This window comes from Bison bison, unplaced genomic scaffold, assembly GCF_000754665.1.
Source record: "Bison bison bison isolate TAMUID 2011002044 unplaced genomic scaffold, Bison_UMD1.0 scf7180017864180, whole genome shotgun sequence".
Classification (NCBI taxonomy): Eukaryota; Metazoa; Chordata; class Mammalia; order Artiodactyla; family Bovidae; genus Bison; species Bison bison.
This window is the reverse complement of record NW_011494752.1, coordinates 12,707,062-12,731,238: the sequence shown is the minus strand read 5'-3', so window position 1 is coordinate 12,731,238 and position 24,177 is coordinate 12,707,062. Positions and strand designations below refer to the sequence as shown.

Genomic DNA, 24,177 nt, shown 5'->3' with positions numbered 1-24,177 from the left:
GAGAGTTGGACTGTGAAGAAAGCTGAGCGCCGAAGAATTGATGCTTTTGAACTGTGGTGTTGGAGAAGACTCTTGAGAGTCCCTTGGACTGCAAGGAGAGCCAACCAGTCCATTCTGAAGGAGATCAGGCCTGGGTGTTCTTTGGAAGAATGATGCTAAAGCTGAAACTCCAGTACTTTGGCCACCTGATTCGAAGAGTTGACTCATTGGAAAAGACTGATGCTGGGAGGGATTGGGGGCAGGAGGAGAAGGGGACGACAGAGGATGAGATGGCTAGATGACATCACCAACTCGATGGACGTGAGTCTGAGTGAACTCCCGGAGTTGGTGATGGACAGGGAGGCCTGGCGTGCTGCAATTCATGGGGTAGCAAAGAGTCGGACACGACTGAGTGACTGAACTGAACTGAACTGAATAGCCCCCACTTTGTGAGTTTGCCGTGAGGATCAAAGGGGAGAAGCAGGTAGAACAGAAGCCCAGAGGCCAGCCCACAGGAACACAGGGAGCTGCTGCCACCACCAGGGTTCCTGTGACTCCTGACCCCTGCATTACCTCCACCTGCTTCTCCATCAGCTGCATGTGTCATCATGTCTGTGTTCACGCCCTGGTCACCACCAAGGTCAAGCTCAAGCCGAAACTTTCCCTGGATCTTTCATTTCTACATGTGCGTTCTAGGCAGATAAAATTCTTACTGCACATTTCTCATGATGATAAAAAGGCTTTTACAAATTATGAAAAGCAAGATTGCAGACATGCTTCATGCTTCAAGTTTCACAGGATTATTGATCCATAGATTAAATTCCTCAGCTAAAGACCCCAGTTCAAAGATCCTTGCAACCAGGCTGTCTATAAAAAAGAGATGCTTTGGCAAAGCAAAGAATCTCCCAGTATATTTGCTTTATAAAACCTGGATATTCACGGGCCAGATTACTGATAATCAACCTCCCAACGGCCCTCTTGAAAGAACACCAAGAGCAAAACACTCTACCACCCTGTTGACTGCTTCTAGGGGGGAAAAGACCTTCTGATCATTTTCATATTTTTCAGTCGCTCTCAGAAAAGTGTTACAGGAACTACATTTTCAAAGCTCTCCCTCTCTTACTCAAGTTATTTTAACGAAAGGAACATTTGGTGCAAAGGGAATGTTTTCAAAATGTTTATACCTATTCAGTTAGCCAACACGCACATGATGGGCTCATTCAACCTGTGAAAGCAATCAGAATATTTTTAAAATACTTGGCTACCTTAGGAAGGCACTTCTCTTCTGCCAAAATATTTTTTGAAATTAAAAAGATGCCTTCTCGCTTTGAACAACCTCCTCTCCATCCTTGCTCATCCACATGCCTATCAACATAGGCATGACACTCACCTACTAATAACAGGAGGGTGGACTGATACCCATTGCACATATGGACACCCACCCAGGCAGGAAAGTGCCTCCCTCTGTGTCACTGAGGCCACAGCCAGCCCTCTCTAGTTGCATCCCCCTTCACCAAGAAGAGGATGCCTGTTTTTAGGATTTTAGCATAATTCCAAGTAAAGAATTTTTTAATCAGAGTATAGTTTCTTTACAATGTTGTATTTGTTTCTGCTGTACCAAGAATTTTATACTCATGATGCATAAAGCAAAAAAAAAAAAAAAGGCATCTTTCAGAACACATTCTACAAGGTAATTTCAATTTGATTATATATATAATTAAAATCCCTGGAGGAGGAAATTGCAACCCACTCCAGTATTCTTGCCTGGAGAATCCCATGGACAGGGGAGCCTGGTAGGCTACAGTTCATGCGGTTGCGAAGAGTCAGACACAAATTAGCAACTACACAGATAATTAAAATACACACCAATATGAATAGTGGTGGTTATCTCCAAGTAGTAGATTTTGGATGTTTTTTTTTTTTTTATCTGTATTTTCTTTTTTTCTGTCACAAACACATATGAACTTGGCAGATTAAAAAAATAATAGCAGTAAAAACAAGGAAGGCATCTTCACCAGGCATTTACTCACTCATTAAGTAAAATAACAGAGAGCAGAGAAGAGCTTCGAGTGAGTAATGACAGTCTCCTGACCTTTTCATTCTTTTGTCTGTTTCTACTGATTGTTGAGCCATAAAGAAAGCTGAGTGCCAAAGAATTGATGCTTTTGAACTGTGGTGTTGAAGAAGACTCTCGAGAGTTCCTTGGATTGCAAGGAGATCAGACCAGTCCATCCTAAAGGAAATCAGTCCTAAATATTCATTGGAAGGACTGATGCTGAAGCTGAAGCTCCAATATTTTGGCCAGCTAATGCTCATTGGAAGAACTGACTCGTTGGAAAAGACCTGTTGCTGGGAAAGATTGAAGGCAGGAGGAGAAGGGGATGAGAGGATGAGATGGTTGGATGGCATCACCGACTCAATGGACATGAGTCTGAGTAAGCTTGAGGAGACAGTGGAGGACAGGGAAGCCTGGAGTGCTGCAGTCCATGGGGTTACCAAGAGTTGGACATGACTGAGCAACTGAACTGAACTGAACTGAGCTGAACTGATTGTTGATGCCACTCAGAGCTTGCAACCCAATGGCTTAAATGTCTTTTATCTGTCCTGCACATACTGCTTGGAAATGATTTAACTGGTGGCCAGTATTTAAAACAAAAACACCTGATTTCTGGCCAGTCTTATAACAATCACAAGATTCCTGAATATCACTGACTGACTCTGGCCTTAAGCAGTGGCTTCCCACTCGAGCAGGCAGTTTTGCTGCATTTTGTCACAATCCCCACCGGCCCCTATTTCTTTTAACATTAGACTCATCTGGTTAGTTTGCGCCGTCTACCTGTTCTGCGCATCTGAATTTCTGAGCCCTGTCTAAGTGCTGTGCCGCATCCATTTGTCATGTATCTTCTTTAGACAGTTGACTTTCTGCTCCAGGAGGCTGGACAACAATCATCTCCTATCTCATTACAGTGACTCTGTTTCGCCGACGTGACCTCAATTCCTTGTTCAATCACATAGAGGCCGCTTCCTTGGAGCTCTCGTGTTCAAGATGGAGTTAGTGCCCTTGCCTTTAGCTCACCCGCTTCCCTCCTACCTCCCACTTCCCTTATCATTACTTATCGTTATTTGGTTTTTGAATCACCAACACTGAAAATCCCTACATTGTAACCAAATCAGTTGTCCCAGGCGCTCCCCACTGACTGATTCAAAAAACTGAAAGGACAGTAAATTATATTTATATTCTATGAATCTCTCTATATTGTTCATAGCAGATCAAAGTACAATTACATTTCCTTTTTAAAATACCTTTCCCCCTGGAATTTCTACTTTCTCCTTTTCTCTCTCTCTTTCAATTAGTTCCTTTGGGGGAAAAAAAAAAAAAACCTCTCTAGGTACTTCCCTGGTGGTCAGTGGTTAAGACTTCACTTTCCAACGCAGAGTGTACAGGTTCAATTCCTGGTCAGAGAGCTAAGATCTCACATGCCTTGTTGGCCAAAAAAAAAAAAAAACATTTTTTTTTAAAAGAAATATGGTAACAAATTGAATAAAGAATTTTAAAAAATGGTTCACATTTTAAAAATCTTAAAAAAAAAAAATTAAATCTCCATCCACTCCAGTGTTCTACTGAGCCTGCCTTTGTTCCCAAGACCTTTCTCTCTTGTTTCCAACTCAAAGCTCTAGTGATGAAGAGTAATCACATTCACTGCTCTCTCGGGCTCACTCCAAAGACTTCTGGTCCCCATGGCTTCTTTCTTGATTTCTTCTCTTGTTTTGCTTTGGCTCATTCTTAAATAACTTTTTCAGAAATGTTACATAAGAGATAAATTATCTAATATTCTGGTCTGGACATATCTTTTTGTTTCTAAACTGAATTGACAGTTTCACTGAGTTTTAAATTCTGATGCTAATATTTTCCTCTTAGAACACTGAGTGCTTTATCTTTTGGTCTGGTGAGAAGTCTGATGAACAGTCAGGGTCCCATTCCTTTGTGGGTGCACTGTGTTTCTGCCTTTCTGGAAGTCTTTCGATTTTTTTTCTTTATTCTTGGTGTCTGAAATGTTACATTGATGTACTTAGCTGTCATTCTTTTTTTTATTCTTTGTGCTTGGCCTGTAGAGACTTATTTTCTTCGGTTCCACAAGATGCTTTGTAGTTTCTCTTCTGTTTCTTTTTTAACCTTATTTCCTGGAATGCATATTGATTAGATATCAGAACTTCTCAAAGTAAAAGAAAGTGAAAGTCGCTTCAGTTGTGTCCAACTCTGCGACCCGTGGACTGTAGCCCACCAGACTCCTCTGTCCATGGATTCTTCAGGCAAGAATACTGGAATGAGTAGCCATTCCCTTCTGCAGGGAATCTTCCCAACCCAGGATAAAACTCAGATCAAATCTGCATTACAGGCAGATTCTTAACAGTCTGAGCCACCAGGGAAGCCCATAGAAACTTCTGACGGGTCCTCTATTTTCTTTTATTTTTTTTCACTTTATATTTTCTTACACTGTCTAGATTTCCTCCAGTTCATGTTTTAATCCTTCCCTTGAATTTATTCCCTTGTGGCTCAATCGGTAAAGAGTCTGGCTGCAATGTGGGAAACCCGGGTTCAGTCCCTGGGTTGGGAAGATCCCCTGGAGAAGGAAAGGGCAACCCATTCCAGTATTCCTGCCTGGAGAATTCCATGGACCGAGGAGCTTGGCAGGCTACAGTTCATGGGGTCACAAAGAGTCAGACATGACTGAAAGACTTTCACTCATGATCATGTTAGAGAAGTCTTGGGAAGAAGAGGAGGCAGAAGAATGTGGCCAGCCTGCCACCGTTAACTGGATGCCTCACCACCTCCCGGTTAAGCTGCTTGGCTGTATAAGTCTGGCTCTTCATTTCTTCCTCTTGTGACTTGGTGATGATGGACAGAGCAGCCTGAAGCCCTACTGTGACACAGATGTGAGACTTATCTGGAGGTGTCTTCTATGCAACTAGGTGGCTTTGCAGATGCAAACAGGCGTGGTAGGGGCAACAAAGACTGTGCACTTACATTCTAAATTCTTAATGCATTTAGAAAAACTGAGAACCATGTCTTTTAAAAAAAAGTGTTCCTCTATTTTGGGATAATTGGAGAGAATGGAGGAGGTTAGGTGAAGTTGTCTTATACTCCTGAGACCTTGAAACAAGGAGAGGACCCAGGTTGCAGACCAACTCCAACCTGCAAACCAACTGCAGCAGACAGTCTGGCTCCTCCCTGCACCCCCACCCCCAATCCTGGGATCCTTCTGTCCATTTCCAGGCCTCCCCAGGCTCCAGTGAGCTTTTGCTTCTAAAAGCAAAGCAGCGCTTTCACTTTTTTCTCAGAGTACTGGAACCCATTTTCCCCAGTACAGAGAGAGACAGAATTTAAGTCTCTCTCTCCTGGTCCATTCCCTGGATCAAGAAAATCCCTTGGAGAACCCACTCCAGTATTCTTGCCTGGAAAAGTCCATAGACAGAGGAGTCTGGTGGGCTACAGTCCCTGGGGTCACAAAGAGTCAGACACAACTTAGCAACTAACATTTCATTTCATTTCTCCTGGTCCATCACCCCCTCCTGCTCCTGGACCATTGACTGGGTGAGGGACGTGAAAGTTGGGTTCTCTCTCTTGGATCAGGACCCTTTGGACTCCCACGGGGATCTGCCTGAGAGCCCCCCAGCTTGCCTCCCTTCCCTTCCCTGCCCATTTCCCCAGTCCCTCACAGCTTCTTCCAGGGAGCACAGGGCTTCTTTTAAAATGCCCTGCACGTGGACCCTTATCTCTGAAGCACTGGAATTACTGACAGACCTTGCATTCCTTCCTCAACAGCACCTTAATGAGAACCTGGCCAAACTCACAGCTAAGTTTGAGAAAGCAACAACCGACAAACTCAAATGTCAGCAAGAAGCTGAAGCGACCGCAGGCACCATCTCCCTTGCAAACCGCCTGGTAAGTGTGAACCTCCAGGGACGGGGTGGGGGAAGAAGGGGGATTTAATTACACAAGCTGAGCTTGTTGGTGCCTCAGGGGTACATAGTAGATGAACACAGCTGAGCCCCACTTTGACAAGAGTGGCAAGAAATATTAAAATGCTCCAGGCTGTAGAGGCTGACTCCTGGGGAAAGTATGAATGCACACCCTGATCTAGTCAAAGGAGATTTCCTACAGGAATGGTTGGGAAGAAGGGGTGTGGGATCCACCAGGCAGCTTTCAGGAGGCATGACATGCTTACCTGTACCTGCAACGGCCATGGGAATCATTGAAGACAAAACTAGCCTTTGATAGGCAAACCCAGGCATTCTTCCCTGTGGGGCGTTTGATAACAAGGATGTGGACAGGAAGACAGCTGACTCAGAGCATGGCCACCCATGACCTTGGTATATCCAGCAGGGTAGTCATCTACATGGCCACTCAGGGCTCCAAGAGCAAGTGTCCCAAGGACAGAAAGTAGAAGGTCCCATTCTCTTAAGGCCTGGGACCAAAAGCCAGCAGAGCATCCTTCCTTGCATTCTACTAGTCAAAGCAGTGTCAGATCCGGGGAGAGGGACCACAGGCCCCAGCCCCTGACAAGAAAAGAATCACAGGATTTGTAGCCATTTTGATCCCCTGTGGCTTACATTTCTCATCATGAATCATCAGCTCAGAGCCTGCAAAGCAGTGCCCACTGGACATGATATCTCTTTATGGAGGGCCCTTACAGCACCTCCCTCACCAGTGAAAGGAAGTGGAATCAATCCCTTTTCATACACGTTTATTCCAGCCACCATTTATGTATATAACAAAGCCAGGTTTCCCAGTTCAGGGACAGTTGAGTCATACCCGTCACTGAACCAGCCGCACTCCAGTGATGGGAGGTGAAACCTCAGGTGTGTCTGAGCCCTTGTGTGTTGAACCTGCTGCTGCACAGCTCTGAGACCCCCAACTTCACTGAATGGTGGGGTGTAGAGGCAGCTCCTCCACAGACGAGCGGGAGGCAGTCAGGACCTCTCTGCCGGCCTGTCATCTGTTCACTCCCCTGCCTGGTTCCCAGAATTTCCCTTGGCCTCTCTCTGCCTGGTTGGAGACTTTTCTGCATTGGTCCTCATAGGAGGTGAGGTGGGGCTCTGCTCTAGGACTCAGGACAGATGGTCTCTGAAGCCCCCCCACTTCCACTGACCTTGGGGTTCTGACGAGATGCTGGGACTTTCTGATCTTTATCTGTGTGATCTAAGACGGGGTGAGGACGGGCAGGTGGGGTAAGTCCCTCAAGTCCGTCAGCTCTGATGTCCTTGGATGTCATCTTTCGAGGAAGAAAAGGCGACCAGTCATCACACCAGAGCACAGAGGGCTTCCCGTGTGACTCAAGCGGTAAAGAATCTGCCTGCAATGCAGGGGATCTGGATTCGATCCCTGGGTCAGGAAAATCCCCTGGAGAAGGAAATGGCAATCCACTCCGGTATTCTTGCTGGAGAATCCCATGGACAGAGGAGCCTGCTGGGCTACAGTCCATGGGGTTGCAAAGAGTCAGACACGACTGAACATGCATGCGTGTGCATAGCACAGAAGCCAAGCTTCACCGAACAGCTCGCCTCACAGTCCTCCCATAGGGAGACCGTCTCTCCTCCAGAGAGGGTGCCTCTGACGTGGGCCGGCAGAGTCAGGCCCTGCTCTGCAGTCTTGGGACTTTGCTTCTGTGTATCTGTGGCTTAATGACCATGCCCATCCTGGCCTCTGTGAGTGATTTATAGTGCAATTGATTTTCTTTGATTTTCGTATCTTAAGTATTTGAAGAGAAGGGAGAGGTGCATGATTTTATGCTATGTTTTGAGTACCAGACATGACCCCAAGTGATGATCACACACAGTCATACTAAGTTCTCTTCATGGCCCTTCGAGGCAGGCATGTTCATCTCTATGCCTGTCGAGGGCAGAGCCCTGAAGGCTGCATTCAGACCCTGTCTCTCCACAGCCCAGCAGGTTCAGGGCAGAGAACAGGGGCTCATTTGCTGCAGTGCTTGCTGCGGCCGGTGCAAACCCGCATTGATCACAAGGGCCACACAGATGATGTCCCGAGTCCCCTGCTGGGAAACGTGTGCTGTGCATTCTCCGTGGCTGAATCGTGGCCTGTGGTATGACGTGCCTTCTCCCCGTCTCTGCTCTTCCAAATGGCAGGTGGGAGGCCTGGCCTCTGAAAACGTGAGATGGGCAGAAGCTGTGCAGAACCTCAAGCAACAGGAAAGGAAATTATGTGGAGACATTTTACTCACTGCAGCTTCCATCTCGTACCTGGGCTTCTTTACAAAGCGGTACCGCCAGAGCCTCCTGGACGCGGCGTGGAGGCCCTACCTGAGCCAGCTGCAGGTGTGTCTGGCCCACGTCACTCGTGAGCTCACGTGACAGTAGCAATACAAATCTTCTAGTCCCTTCCTGCGTTCTTCCTCCCGTCACCTCCAGAGCATCCCCTAGTGACCTCTGGGATCCAGGAGGGAGACCTGGGCACCCATGTCCTTCCACACTTCCATGTACCGCCATGCACTGCCCTCCAGGTCACCTGGGGACAGCGCCTGTCCTCCTTCTGGGGTCTGCGTGGGAACTCTGGCCCACCACCTCCATGCTGTCTCCTGACTGTTCTCAAAACTGTTAAACCCACGAGGCACCAAACACATCCTGTATTTCCCTCCAACCTTCCTGCTCTTGTGCCAAACTTAATAGCAGCAGTGGAGGGCACACCTCCTTCCCCAAATGCTGCCCCCTGGTTACTGCACCCCGAGCACCACGTCTGTGTCTGTGACCCACAGACACCCCTATGAAGGCAGTTCATTGGCTTTGGTCAAACGTCCTCAGCTCTCAGTGTGAGCAGGTGGCTCTTACTCCCAGCTTCTCCCTCCACGCTGACATGACCTGATAGGGAAATGCCAGTTTCCAACCGAAGAGGACTCAGGGTGTGTTGCCCCTCGACACTTTCTCATGGTCCTCAACCCACAAATACTTGCCGAGTCTTCATCCTGTCCTACATGCCACTGGCGGGAGGCACAGAAGACAGTCCGTACCAGGGTGTCGGCGGGACAGTCTTAGTCCCGCAGTCAAGACGAGAGTCATAAGAAGCCGCTGCCTGAGAGTTAGCACAGAAGAATCACCACGTACAGTTAGGGTTGTGTTCCAGAATGCATTTATAGGTGTCTCCTTGGAACACAAAGCCCAGACCGTCTAGTGATGGTTGGCTTCTCAGATCAGCTCATAAAATCCCACCCACCTGATAATTTGCTGAACAGTAGTTTAAAAACTCTTATAGTGCATTTCCCTGGTGGTCCAGTCGTTAAGACTCTGCGCTTCCAAGGCAGGGGGCACAGGTTTGATCCCTTGTTGGGGAACTAAAATCCCACATGCCACATGGCACAGCCAAAAAATTGTTTAAATTTTTTTTTAATTAAAAAAAAAAAAACAGTTACAGTACTGGGAAATAAACAAAAAATTAAGCTGTTATTTATTCACTTTGAACACTTGTGGAAAGGAAATCGTTGAAAGGACAGCCATTAGCTGAACAAATGAAGGCAAGGAGCGCAATAGCAGGTTAATGAGGCGTTTTCTGGCTCTGCTTTGGGGACTCAAGTATTTTTGTGCCATGGACCCTTTTGGCAGTCTGATAAAACCGATGCATTCCTTCTCACAGTAATGTTTTGTAGTATGTAAAATGGAATGAATACGATTACAAAGGAAAACGATTCTATTGAAATACATTTCTGATGCCAGGATAAGAACCTCCAGTGTCTGGTTTTCCCTTTGAGATCTGCTCGAAGGTATAGAATTGGCCATTCGTACTCTTAGCAGATATAATTAAAGGGAAAGGAGAGGCTTTCCTGAGATAACTGGGAGGACAAACTGCAGAGAAGAGAAGGATGGAGAGGTTAATATTAATAACAGGGCACACGTGTGAACCTCAAGAGTGTTCTGAAGCCAACACAAAAGGTCACACGTATTGCATGATTCCATTTATGTGAAACCTCCAGAATAGGCAAATCCACACAGACAGAGAGCAGATTAGAGGTTGTAAGACCTGGGGGTAGCCGGGAATGGGGAGTGACTGCTCGTAGAGGTGCGGTTTCCTTTTGGGGTGAAGAAAATGTTTTGGAAAGAGACAGAGCTGAGAGTTGCACAGCATTGTGAAAGACTAAATGCCGTTGATTTGTGCACTCTGAAATGGCTAAGGAATGTGACGTTTACCCCAATTAAAAAAAAAAAGTTTCTAATGAAAATGATTATTCTGAGAAGAATTAAATGAGCTGAAAGAGGTAAGCAGAAGAAAAGGTAGGGTTCCCAACAGGGACAGTGGACAGGTTTGCGGGATGAGGTCCTGCAAGCAGCCTTGTGTTGAGGGGGTTGGTCTGCAGCAGGAGAAAGGAGAGGGTCTGCAGTCCTTTGCGAGCTGGGCATTGGCAGCAAGTGGTGATGCCAGTGAGAGGAGAGGGTGATCGGTGTGTGCTGGTGTGGGGACTGGGACGTGAAGCATAGAAATGCAACAGGAAATGACTCTGCTAACACGGGTAAGGAGGATGGAGACTGCTGTTAACATGCAAATGATACTTGGTTGCTCAGTCCTATCTGACTCTTTGCAACCCCATGGACTACAGCCTGCCAGGCTCCTCTGTCCATGAGATTATCCTGGTAAGAATACTGGAGTGGGTTGCCATTTCCTCCTCCAGGGGAATCTTTCTGACCCAGGGATCAAACTTGCATCTCCTATGGCTCCTGCACTGGCAGGCAGATTCTGTACCACTGAACCGAATCCACCTGCAATGCAGGAGACAAAGAACACTCAGGTTTGATCCCTAGGTTGGGAAGATTCCCCTGGAAGAGGAAATGGCAACTCACTCCAGTATTCTTGCCTGAAAAATCCCTTGGACAAAGGAACCTGGTGGGCTAGTCCGAAGGGTTGCAAAGAGTCAGACATGACTGAGCAAACACACTTGGATTTGATCTGATTGATCTATGGTAGTCATTTGACTTAGAAAATATACCGAAGAACCTAGGATGACAAGGGTGGGATTTCTGCTGCTGTTCATCCCTCAAGAGAAAAGACTATCAGGACGCTGAGGAAACATGCTCCGCAATCACACAGCCAGGAAAACTCTCCTCAGGGGGATTTTGGTCTTGCTTTTTAGAGGAGTTCTGTCTTTTGAGTGAGCTGTGCCCCACCCCCTGCTTCCGTTCTGAGCGCCTGTGCCCTTTCTTTCCCACCAGGTTCCAATCCCGGTGACCCCCACCCTGGACCCCCTACGGATGCTGATGGATGATGCCGACGTGGCCACCTGGCAGAATGAGGGCCTCCCTGCAGACCGCATGTCCACGGAGAATGCCGCCATCCTCCTCAGCTGTGAGCGCTGGCCGCTCATGGTGGACCCTCAGCTACAAGGCATCAAATGGATCAAGAACAAGTATGGTGAGGACCTCCGGGTCACCCAGATCGGCCAGAAGGGGTAGGTGTCTGCACACAGAAGTTCCCACTTTGCCAACTACGCAGAAGGGAAAAGTGTCATGAGCGGGTTTTAAATCACCAAAGATTGTTTCTACCCGGCTGGTCCCCCCAGGAGTTTTCTCCTGATTGTCCTCTCAATTTAAGAAACATCTCAGCAAGAGATGCTTGGGTGCCGAGTCTCTGCTTTTCTTTCTTTTTATTTTTGTTTTTATTGGAGTACAGCTAGTTTACAATGTTGAGTTAGTTTTAGGTGTATAGCAAAAGGAAACAGTTATGTCGTTGTTGTTTACTTGATAAGTCGTGTCTGACTCTTTGCGACCCCATGGTCTATAGCCCTCCAGGCTCCTCTGACCATGGGATTTCCCAGGCAATAATCCTGGAGCGGTTTGCCATTTCCTTCTCTAGGGGATCTTCCTGATCCAGGGATCGAACTCGAGTCCCTGCATTGGTAGGTAGATTCTTTACCACTGAGTCACCAGGGAAGCCTGAATCAGTTTACTTATTTGAAGTTACCCAAATAAATAAACGAGCCCTATAATTCATCATTTTTTCCAGCACTCTCAACTTTTGGTCTGTGATATCCTTTAAGACTTCTTTCTGCATATCCATATTCAAATTATAGAAAATATTTTATTATCAACTAATGTAAATCCCTCCTGTTATTCTTCATCATCATTTATTTCTTAAACCATTCTTATTATATTCTTTTAGATTAACTTTAAGATTTTTGGTCAAGGTTTAAAAAATTATATTGTTATTTATTGTGTGAATTGAATCACATCAAACTTGTAAATCTATTTAGGTGAAATAATTTTTTATGTGCTTATTAAACTCTGCATAACATTGAAAAATTAAAAATAGCCTCAGTTCAGTTCGGTTCAGTCGCTCAGTCATGTCTGACTCTTTGCGACCCCATGAATTTCAGCACGACAGGCCTCCCTGTCCACCACCAACTCCCAGAGTTCACTCAGACTCACATCCATCAAGTCGGTGATGCCATCCAGCCATCTCATCCTCTGTCGTCCCCTTTTCCTCCTGCCTCCAATCCCTCCCAGCCTCAGTCTTTTCCAATGAGTCAACTCTTTGCATGAGGTGGCCAAAGTACTGGAGTTTCAGCTTTAACATCATTCCTTCCAAAGAACACCCAGGAAAAATAGCCTAGCTTTTGGTAATTGATTGTTAAGTAAATTAAGGTGTATCAATACATTCTAATACCCAGTCACATAAATATTGTTATAGAAGAATATTTAATGACATGGGAAAATATTTACAATACATTTGATGTACCAAACTCAGGTTGTAAATTAAATGAGCCGCAGGGATAAAACAATAAATAAACATAAATACAAATGCAGACATAAATAAAAATATGAATAATATAAAATAAATAGAAATAGTAATAATAAACTTGAAAATATCATATATCCAGACATGAACATTCAACATCAGAATGTAAATGACACAAGGATTACAGTTAATTTCATGTTCTTTTTTGCATTTTGTTACTTTTCCCAAAAACATATCAGATCACATAAATACCTTTTTTTTTAGCTTATCATAATATAGCTTTATTCACAAAACAAAATGGTAAGTTAGGCATACAAGAATCATATCTCTCAACTGAATAAGAACCCAGAAAACAATATTTCTGGAGGACAATGTAATGGTATGTGTCAAAAGTCTTCAAAATGTTTACCCCTTGACCCAACAGATTCTTTTATATGAATTTATCATAAGGAAAGATCAAACAAATGAACACAGATAAATTTTCATGATCTTTAGTGCAGGGCTATTTGGCAATAATCCAAATTTCCCAGAAAAAGGAAATAATTCCATTTTTTAAATTGGAAGATAATTGCTTCACAGTGTTGTGTTGGTTTCTGCCATACAACCACATGAATCAGCCATAAATATACATATGTCCCACTCTTGAACCTTCCTCCCAGCCCTCATCCCATCCCACCCGCCTAGGTTATCACAGAGCATCTGGTTGAGTTCCCTGTGTTATACAGCACCTTCCCGATGGCTATCTATTTTACGTATGGTAATGTTAAATGTTTCAGTGCTGCTCTGTCAATTCCACCCACCCGCCCTTCCCCCACTGCATCCACAAGTCTGTCGTATACCTCTCCATCTCTATTCCTGCCCTGCAAATTAGTTCATCAGTACCGTTTTTCTCAAGTCCATATATATGCATTAATATATGATATTAGTTTTTTCTCTCTCTGACTTGCTTCACTCAGTGTAACAGGCTCTTGGTTCATCCACCTCATTAGAACTGACACAAATGTGTTCCTTTTTATGGCTGAGTAATATTCCACTGTATAGATGTACCACAACTTCTTTATCTATTCATCTCTCGATGGGCAAGATCACATAAATGTCATTTTAAATAAAGAAACATGTGCACCTGAAGTCATCCCAGAGAGCTGTGCCTCCAAGATGACGCCTGTGTTCCAGAGGCCACAGCCGCCTTGTTAAATTGCCTCAAATCCACAGCTTGCCACACTCTCACCTGCCCAACTCTCTCCTCAGCTACCTTCAGACGGTAGAGCGTGCTGTGGAAGCCGGGGACATGGTGCTGATTGAAAATCTGGAAGAGTCCATCGATCCTGTGCTAGGACCCCTGCTGGGGAGAGAAGTCATTAAGAAAGGACGGTGAGACCCAGCTGTCCTGCGGGCCTTCCAAGGGGCTGGTCGGTGGCCCCTGTAGAACCATGCACAGACCTGCTCTCCATAGAGCCTCCTCTCCCAGCTAGCTAGCTCTCCCAAAGCACCTCCTCATTCTTCCAAAAGAGGGACACCTAACTACCCTCCTGTCCTAGAGAAAGTTTCCTGAGGAACTTCCATCAGCCAACTCACTGGCCTGCTTCCCAACAACCACAGCACACTCCTCTGGAGGAACTTGAAGGAACATGATGGAAAAGCAGGCTGACTCTTTTTTTATATATAAATGTATTTATTTTTATCTTTTGGCTGTGCCGGGTCTTGCTTGCTGCTTGAGCTTTCTCCAGTTGAAGTGAATGGGGGCTACTCTCTGCTCATGCAGGCTTCTCACTGCGGGGGCTTTTCTTGCTGTAGAACATGGGCTCTAGGGCTTGCAGGCTTCAGGGGCTGCAGCTCCTGGGCTGAAGAGCACAGGCTCTAGAGTTGTGGCTCACAGGCTCAGTTGCTCCACGGCATGTGGGATCTTCCTGGATCAGGGATTAAACCCATGTCTCCTGCATTGGCAGGCTGATCCTTTACCACTGAGCCACCAGGGAAGCCCCAGGCTGAATTTTAACCACAGGGATTTCATCTAAGCCAGCTGTCTGAGTTCTGAGAACTCAAGTCTTTGTCGATTCGATGAGTACCTGTTGCTTTGGGTGCCAGTAGTTGATCAGGGCTTAGTAAGGGTCTAGGAGAAGGGGGAGGAAGAGAGAGACAGGGAAGGGCTACAGGCACTTAGGAGAGGGGGTGAGAGTTATCGGGAAGGACTGGTTGGACCCACTGTTCAGACCTTAAGCCACCTTTGCATGTCCTTGTTTAGTCACTAAGTCACGTCCTACTCTTTGCGACCCCATGGGCCGTAACCTGCCAGGCTCCTCTGTCCATGGAATTTCCCAGGCAAGGATACTGGAATGGGTTGCCATTTCCTTCTCCAGGGGATCTTCCAGACCCGGGGATCAAACCCACGTCTCCTGCATTAGCAGGCAGATTCTTTACCACAGAGCCACCAGGGAAGAACCCTTGCATGTCCTTAGGAGGCACTTAATTACTTAACTAAGCATTTTCTCCCATAGAAGTAATGTTCCACCAATCACGAGACAATGTAAGCTCTACTGCTAGCCTGCAAACTCTTAAGGTGCCCCTTCCTGCAAGTGCTTTACTGCCATCTGCTGGAAGCATTTTATAATGCGCTCCCATATACGTGCACCACTAAGTGGATAGCTCTCCCTCCAGCCTTACCTGAAAAAATAAACATAATGGCCATGGGGAGAAGGTCTGTCAGCCTCCACCCTGTTCCCTGCGTGAAAGCTCAGTCTAGACATGCCCGTCCATCTGAGTATGGCAATATAATTTGCTGCTGCTGCTGCTAAGTCGCTTCAGTCATGTCCGACTCTGTACGACCCCATAGACGGCAGCCCACCAGGCTCCCCCGTCCCTGGGATTCTCCAGGCAAGAACACCGGAGTGGGTTGCCATTTCCTTCTCCAATGCATGAAAGTGAAAAGTGAAAGTGAAGTCGCTCAGTCATGTCCGACTCTTCGCGACCCCATGGACTGCAGCCTACCAGGCTCCTCCGTCCATGGGATTTTCCAGGCAAGAGCACTGGAGTGGGGTGCCATTGCCTTCTCCGATCATTTGCTACGACCTTGCAAAAAATCCCACGCGGATTCTGTCCCTAACCAAAGCTCCCAGGAAGGCACCCACCTTTACACGAGCCTCTTTGTTCCAGGTTCATTAAAATCGGAGACAAAGAGTGTGAGTATAACCCCAGGTTCCGGCTCATCCTTCACACCAAGCTGGCCAACCCTCACTACCAACCGGAGCTGCAAGCTCAGGCCACCCTGATCAATTTCACCGTGACCAGGGAAGGCCTGGAGGACCAGCTGCTGGCCGCAGTGGTCAGCATGGAGAGACCCGATCTGGAGCAGCTGAAGGTACGTGAGGCGCCCACCCAGCAAAGGAGGGAGGAGGAAGATGCTCTGCCACCCGACTCTGCCATGCGCCCTCCTCTGGGTGTGGGGGTGGGGGGGGTGTTCCTTCAGAAATTGAGCCATGTGGTTCTTCTGGAGCTCGGAGGAGGCGCCCACCCAGCAAAGGAGGGAGGAGGGAGTCGCTCTGCCACCCGACTCTGCCGTGCACCCTCCTCTGGGTGTGGGGGTAGGGGTTGTTCCTTCAGAAGTTGAGCCGTGTGGTTCTTCTGGAGCTCAGAGGAGCACCAACACCATGTTCCTAGAACAACATCATGTTCCTGAAACAACACCAGTTCCCTGGAACATCCCTTGGGAAGCAGAAGGTAGAGCAGGCTGAAGACCAGGAAGCGGAAGGCAGCTGGGAGAAAACCGCAGTCCCGTCCAAGACACTTTTGAACCTCTCATCACAAGTGTTCATGTGTCTATGTCCAGAACTAAATGGGATTCATTCCTGCAGGGGCAATAGAAATAGATTCAGCCATGTTAGGGGAACATCTCAGCTTGAGCTGCCATCACAAAATACCAGAGGCTGAGTGGCTGGGACAACAGATATTTATTTTGTCACAGTCTGGAAGCTGGAAGACAGTGTTCAGGGTCCAGTTTCTGGCGATACCTCTCTTCCTGGCTTGTAGGTGGCTGCCGTCTCACTGTGCATTCACAGACCTCTTCCTTGTGTCCACACAGAGTGAGCAAGCTCTCTGGTATCTCTGCTTATAAGGGCAATGATCCCACCACAGGGACCCCATCCTCCTGACTTCATTTAACCTTACCTCCTTCTCTAGTTACACCCATCTCCAATACAGTCGTGTAGTGGTAGAGGGGCAGGGGCTTAGGGCTTCAACATATGAATTGGGAGGGAACACAGTTTTGTGTAGAGCGAGTACTGTCCTTTTTCCCATCTCCTTAGATATGACTGGATTGTAATAGCAGGGGAATATTAGAGAGCCAGGGGGCTGATTTAAATTGGGAAGTTCAGAAAAAGATTCTATAAGCAGGTGCATAAGCCTTTGGCATGGAGCACTCCCAGAAGAGTCAAGAGTGAATCCTGGTTATAAGGCCAGATTGAGGCATGTGGGTTTTCTTTAAGCTTTTTACTTTGCATTGAAGTATAACTGATGAGGGCTTCCTTGGTGGCTCAGATGATAAAGAATGTGCCTGCGATGCAGGGAACCCAGGTTCAAACCCTGGGTCAGAAAGATCCCTTAGAGAAAGGAATAGTAACCCATTCCAATATTCTTGCCTGGAGAATCCCATGAACAGAGGAGCCTGGCAGGCTACAGTCCACTGGGTCACCAAGAGTCAGACATGACTGAGCAACCAACACTTTTACTTTTCACAAAGGAGAGCTATTCCTTTTGAGGACAGTAGAGTTATGACAGAGAAGTAAAACTTGACCCCATCCTCTAGCTATTCCCTAAAATAACTTCCATTTAATGACTAGACCATGTCCCAGCATTCTGCTAAACCTTGCACAGCACTGCTATGTGTAGGGCCAGGTTTAACCCAGCTAAGGTTACTGTGAAAGGGGAATTCAGCCCAAGATCACATGATTAGTAACTGCTGCAGTTGGGGTTCAAGTCCTCAGCTGATTTGACGTGCTCGTGGTCCTGAGCACTCCTTTGTTCCACCTCCAGTTTGCTAAGGGCAGGGGCCCCATAACCCTCTGTCTATTCAGACCTACCGGAGAACAGGATGCTCTGGGCTCCTGTACCTGACTCTCCCTTATGTGATACTGCAGTCAGAGCTCACAAAGCAGCAGAATGGGTTCAAAATCACCCTCAAAACATTGGAAGACAACCTGCTGTCTCGCCTCTCCTCGGCCTCCGGGAACTTCCTGGGAGAAACGGCCCTGGTGGAGAACCTTGAGATCACCAAGCAGACTGCCGCGGAAGTTGAGAAAAAGGTAAGACCCGGCAGCCTGGGCTGGGATGGGTAGGGGCGGGCAGAGGCCCTCCTCCTTGTCCCTGAGTCCACTGTACAGGGACAAATGTCAGAGTAAGAGATGGCTGATCCATCTTCCTGAGATTCTCCTGGAAAGTAGAGCTCGGCAGGATTCCTGAAATGAGCACCTCACTGCCTGCATGACAGAGCCCTCACTCCCTATAAAATGCTGTTGACAACTCTACTCTGCAGAAGTTTGACCGGCACTTAGATCTGTGCAGGAAATAGTGGCTCAAACTGAGTACCTTAGTGAGTCCATGGAGTTGCCCTGAAGCTAAGGAATCACGCTGGTATACAAGTACATGGCTGCACCCCCAGAAAACCCACAACCTGCAAAAACCTCACAAGTCTGATTTCAATGAGAAACTTTCAGTGATGTCCCAGTAAACTGAGCTCTCAAAAAAAAAATTTTTTTTTTAAATTATCATCCTGCAAAATTACTTAGCATATGTTTCCTTCCTTTAAGGGCGTGGAAAGGAAAGTGGAAATTAAGGAAACCCTTCCTGATGGTCTCTATGTGTGTGTGTGTGTGTATGTGTTAATCCCTCAGTCGTGTCCAACTCTTTGTGATGCAAGGATTGCAGTCCGCCAGGCTCCTCGGTCCATGAGATTTCCCAGGCAAGAAGTGGAGTGGGTAGCCATTCCCTTCTGCAGGGCATCTTCCCAACCCAAGGATCGAACCCAGGTCTCCTGCATTGCAGGCAAATATTCTTTACCATCTGAGTTACCAGGGAAGCCCAACAGTCTCTATACAGTCTGTGAAACCATGAGTCAAGCTCCTCTGCTGAGAGTGAGGGTGTGGTGTTGAGATAGGGGGCCTGGGGAGAGGAGTGAAGGTTTTTGATAGCTGTTGGGGGAGGCAGGAATGAAAGGGACACAGGTTAGTGGATAGCATGAAGGACCCAGGGACATGAAAAATATGAGTCAGTGAAAACACCAATCTGAGCAACTATGTGATTTCTATTCAGTTCCACTCTGTTCTGAGAATCTTTGTCTTTTAACTACTAGTTTAACCAAGTTTTACATTTTTAAACATTACTGATACAATTGGATTTCTTTCTGCTATCTTGATTTATACTTTCTATTAACAATCCTTTTGTTTATTTTTTCTTTCTTGATTTTTCTTTATCCTCTTCTTTTGTCCATTGCTAGTTTTAAAGTTATTTACTGTTTATTTTATTGATTAATCTTAATTTTTCATCAATATTTGAAAAATGTATTTCATTTCATATGTGACTTAACAATATATATATTGACTTAACACAGTCTGAAATTAAGCACTATATCTAGCCTCTTTCAAAACATGATAAGGATACTAGAAACTTTGATTATTCTTTTCCATCTTCCGTTATTGTTTTATAGCATTTCGCTTCTACCTTGCTTTCATCTGCTACTTCCAAACTGGTCATGTTTTTTATAGTCTTTGTTATTTAAATTGACTGTACATTTAAGAAATTCTTGCATCTCACTTCTTTTGGGTTCAATTTTCTTTTAATCAAAGAAAATAATTACTTGTTCAAGGGCCTGTGGATAGTAAGTTTTCTTTGACATTGACTGCTTCTTCAAAGTAAAACCTCTGGTCTTTAATCAACTTTGGAAAATTCCTAACCATTATAGCTCAAACATTGCTTCTCCCCTGTTCTGTCTGTTCTCTACTTATTTCTGTTACATACCTTTTGAATCTTTTTATTTTATCTGCCAGGTCTAAGAACTTCTTTTACATATTTTCCAACTTTCTTTCTCTCTGAGCTGCTTTTTAAACGGTTTCCTCAGATTTATTTGTTAGTTTGCTTATTCTCTTTCAACTCAAGTTCATTATTTAACCAGTGTACTGAGTTTCCTATTTAAATAGCTGTATTCTTGTCTTTGGAAGTTCTATTTAGTTCTTTTTCAGATAATGTCTGTTCTTTTTTATAATGTTCTGATTTTATACGTTCTTTTATCTCTACTGCTTTTAAACAGAATTAGTTAATGAGGTAGGTAGGTAGTCACTCAGTCGTGTCCAACTCTTTGTGACCCCATGGACTGTAGCCCACCAGGCTCCTCTGTCCATGAGATTCTCCAGGTAAGAGTACTGGCGGAGGTTACCATGTCCTTCTCCGGGGATCTTCCAGACCCAGGTATCGAACTCACATCTTCCACATTGCAGGCAGATTCTTTACCATCTGAGCCACTAGTGAAGCCCTAGTTAATCGTAGATCAATCATCTTCAGCTCTTGGGATGCTAATCCTTCTATGAATTTTGAGAGGGCGTTCTTCTAATTATCCCGATAGGTAACACTTCCTCTTGAGCTTTGTAGTTGTTTATTGTGAGCTCATCTTCAGTAGGGTTTGTTTTTTCCTGTGGGCTTTGCATGAATTCTCAGCAGTTTCACTCTATCCTGGAGTATAAGGCAGGTTGTACTGAGGTTATATTTAATAGGATATTCTTACAGAATTCCTCTCTGATGTTTAGGTCTCTTCTTATTTTTACCTCTGATAAGAAATTTTCTGAAAATAGACCTTTCCATTGAAAGAGATCGTCTCTGTGAATTTACATGTTCATAAAAGTAAGGAGCACAGAAAGCTGTGGACGTCTGTGATGGTCCAGTGGCTAAGAACCTGCCTAGCAACGCAGGGGAAACAGGTTCCATCGTGGTCCTGGCGCCTGTGCTCTGCAGCAAGAGAAGCCCCGCAGTGCGAAGTCCCTGAACCACAGCTAGACAGAAGCCTCCACTCGCCACAGCTAGAGAAAGCAGCTAAGACCCAGCGCAGCCAAGGATTAATTAACTAACTAATCAATTACGAACAGCTGTCTGTGTAACAAAGAAAACAGAAAATTCGATTATGCTGCTTTTACTGGAGTCCTACTGCCTGGCTTACTTTTCAAGTTAAATATACTGATGTGTGTGCATGTGTGTGTATGTGTGTGCACCTCCCACTTGTCCCCAGCTGGAGGGGCTGACACGCTCACCTTTGAGGCACTAGGAGTGTGTCCTCTCTTCCTCACTCGAGCTCGGTTAGGGAAAATCACAGCAGCTTTCTGCCCTCCTTTGTTCCCCTCATCCGCATCCACCCACCCCACCCACAGGCACAAGGTGCTGACCCAGAGCGGCCACATTGATTCTCAGGGAGCCCTGGCCGTTTCGAACAACGGACCGCTCTTGATTTTTCTAACAGGTGCAGGAGGCCAAGGTGACCGAGGTGAGAATCAACGAGGCTCGGGAGCACTACCGGCCGGCCGCCGCCCGGGCCTCTCTGCTCTACTTCATCATGAACGACCTCGGCAGGATCCACCCCATGTACCAGTTTTCTCTCAAGGTGACTTAGCCCTGGAGCCCTCTGCACAGTCATAGCACAGCAGCGTGACATGCCCCATGCGGCTCTGCACAAGGGCTTGTCCGTGGGCTTCATTAGCCATGGCAAGTCTTTCAGACCAGATCCAGGAGAGCAGCGACTTGGCCTTACAGGCCTCGTCTCTCTAATTGGGTCTTTCATGACTCATTGGTTATTTGGCTGAAACAGAGGGAGAGGCCATGGCAGGTCCCAGCCTCGTTCGCTCAGCGAGTACTTACGATCCAGCCAGCACTCTGCTTCCTGACCGTGTGGAAGAGGAAACATCGGCAGGGAGCCCTGCCCCAGAGAGCTTCACAGCTAATAGGGCTGATCAAATGTGCGCCTCACTTGTATCTGTTAAAACCAAAGCAGGCCATACTGATAGTCCGACTTTAAATTAGTGTCCCTATTACCCTAATGGGCTTCCGAGGTGGTGCAGTGGTAAAGAATCCACCCGCTGGTGCCAGAGACACAAGAGATGTGGGTTCGATCCCTGGGCCAAGAAGATACAGAGGAGGGCATGGCAACCCACTCTAGTATCCTTGCCTGGAGAATCCCATGGACAGAGAAGCCTGGTGGGCTACAGTCCAGGGTGTTCACAAAGAGTCAGACAACTGAGCACACACACACAATTACCCTAATATCCTCAAAGCTACTGCTTTGTGGTTGCTGACATATTTCTAAAATCAAAGATGTTAGCAGATTGTAAGTGCTAACTAAGCTTATCTTACTCATGAAATAATAAAGACCTATAAATTTTAAGTACATCTCTGAAAGTATATCTATCTCCCATAAGGAGTTTCTCCAAAAGACCACAGCTGCAGAGTCTGTATGGGGCTCTGAACAACTTTTCTGGTTTAATCCAACAGAGAGGACACTCATATTCAGGGTGCACACCTCATCCAGCTGCCCCCTGAAAGCCAAGGTGTGGGGATGAAGCTGAGCCACTGAGAAGGAAGAAGGCTTCCACGCCTGGAACTCACTAGGCTGGAAATGGCGTTTCATCCTGCCCCTATTCCCTCCCCTCAGCTCAGAGTCTCTGTAATATTGTATGTTTTTAAAAGAAATCCAATACTTGACATTATATTCAGGTCAAAGCCCCACTTGAAAGAAATATAAAGGATTTAAAAAACAGTATAGAAGTTAATGGGATAAGCCTAGTATCAGTGATACTAATCACCTCCCTAGTTTTGAGAATAGTTGAAATCTATTGCAGTGACTTTTCCTGAAAAAGGGAAATTAGATGAAGCCCATGAAAATATGTGTTCCAAAAAAAAACCAAACAAGAAGACTGGAAATCTGCCTAGCCAAAAATTGAAAAGACCCAATAATATCTTAATTTTCATTTTCTTTAAAGATTCATCTTTGACTTTGTTTTCTTTAATGATTATTCTCTTTATTATTCATTCTTTAATGATACATTCATTCCTATTATCAATTTTTATAAGTAGTCTATATCTAAGTTTAAAATGATAGAAAATTGATTCATATGATCAGTATGAAAATGGATTTATATTATACCCGTAATGTACAATTTGGAAGCTGTAACCGAAGCAGGCTATGCTCTCACAGTTGCAGAAAGTGTACATAAGAAAAAAGCACATGTAAGAGGGCTCATCAAATGATGTGGAGTTACTAGAAAGAAAAACCAAGAACAGCTGATATTCTGATCATTATTACCAAAAGGAAAAGTAATTAATTAAAAATATTCTGAGTACCTGTTATGTACACAGGTCTCTTTTAGAGAGCAAAGTTGTACCAGATGTTCATTCTACCATCGGGAATTTTATAATCCAAAGGATAGAATCACCCAAACTGGTTACTGTTCATTGTGTTCAGTTTCCAACAAAACTTATTAGATTTAATTTAATTATTTTGGTCACTGGACCTAAACAGTAGGCTCTTCACTGTATGCTTCATAGCTTGGCCCTCTTTGTGACACAATAGTAATTTATACGAGCAACTAAGACTGGAGTTTTCCTGTTGCCACTGGCCCTCCTTGGCAGGTTATGCTGGGAAGATAGTTCTATGATTGGTGAATTATAATACTCACCAGAGGTAGGGCCACTAGTTACGTACAGAGAGCTGTGTAAGCTACCAGTGTCCTATCTCCTGCCCCCAGGCCTTCAGCATCGTCTTCCAGAAGGCTGTGGAGAAGGCGGCTCCTGGTGAGAACCTCAAGGAACGGGTGGCCAACCTAATAGACAGCATCACCTTCTCTGTGTGCCAGTACACCACCCGGGGGCTCTTCGAGTGTGATAAGCTGACCTACCTTGCCCAGCTCACCTTTCAGGTAAAACAGGATTGAAGACATTTCCAGAAAACAGGTCAATTTATATGCCCAACCAGCAGATATAAAGAAACTTTTTTCTTTAAAAAAAATTTAATATTTATCTATTTATTTAGCTGCTCCAGGTCTTAGTTGTAGCATGTGGGATCTAGTTCCCTGACTAGGGATTGAACCAGAGCCCCCTGCATTGGGAGCTCAGAGTCTTCCCACTGAATACCAAAGAAACTTGCTTTTTTTAACGTCAGTTCCCATAGTTTGTGAAGATTATTGAGCTCTAAGCAGAGGCATCAGACAAGAAAATCCAGCATGATGCACGCAGGCCGTCCACTCCATTGTCCCACTCATGGCAGACATGCTTAATCAACCGTTATACTTTTTCGTGGTGATGCTGGATGAGGAAGATCCTCCTCCACAGGGCCCTCCAGCAGCCACTACTAATCAGTCCAAACTAGCCCTGAGGATGAAACTGGATGGCCATACCAAAGACTGGATACTTCCTGAGAGGCAGTAAGAACTTAAAGTATCCCT

The 24,177-nt window shown here is 45.7% G+C and overlaps 1 protein-coding gene across 2 annotated transcripts in view; it reads left to right on the top strand.

The window, feature by feature from the left end:
• Positions 1–24,177, top strand: part of DNAH9 (dynein, axonemal, heavy chain 9) — a 286,597-nt gene that overhangs the window by 213,763 nt on the left and 48,657 nt on the right. Inside the window, exons 52-59 of one of the 2 annotated variants that reach the window (XM_010843000.1) lie at positions 5,804–5,923; positions 8,125–8,313; positions 11,191–11,426; positions 13,961–14,083; positions 15,863–16,067; positions 17,842–18,006; positions 21,204–21,344; positions 23,482–23,652. In XM_010843000.1, the coding sequence (XP_010841302.1) occupies positions 5,804–5,923; positions 8,125–8,313; positions 11,191–11,426; positions 13,961–14,083; positions 15,863–16,067; positions 17,842–18,006; positions 21,204–21,344; positions 23,482–23,652 (1,350 nt within the window). The remainder of the gene's footprint in view (positions 1–5,803; positions 5,924–8,124; positions 8,314–11,190; positions 11,427–13,960; positions 14,084–15,862; positions 16,068–17,841; positions 18,007–21,203; positions 21,345–23,481; positions 23,653–24,177) is intronic. The other variant, XM_010842999.1, reaches the window with a different exon arrangement.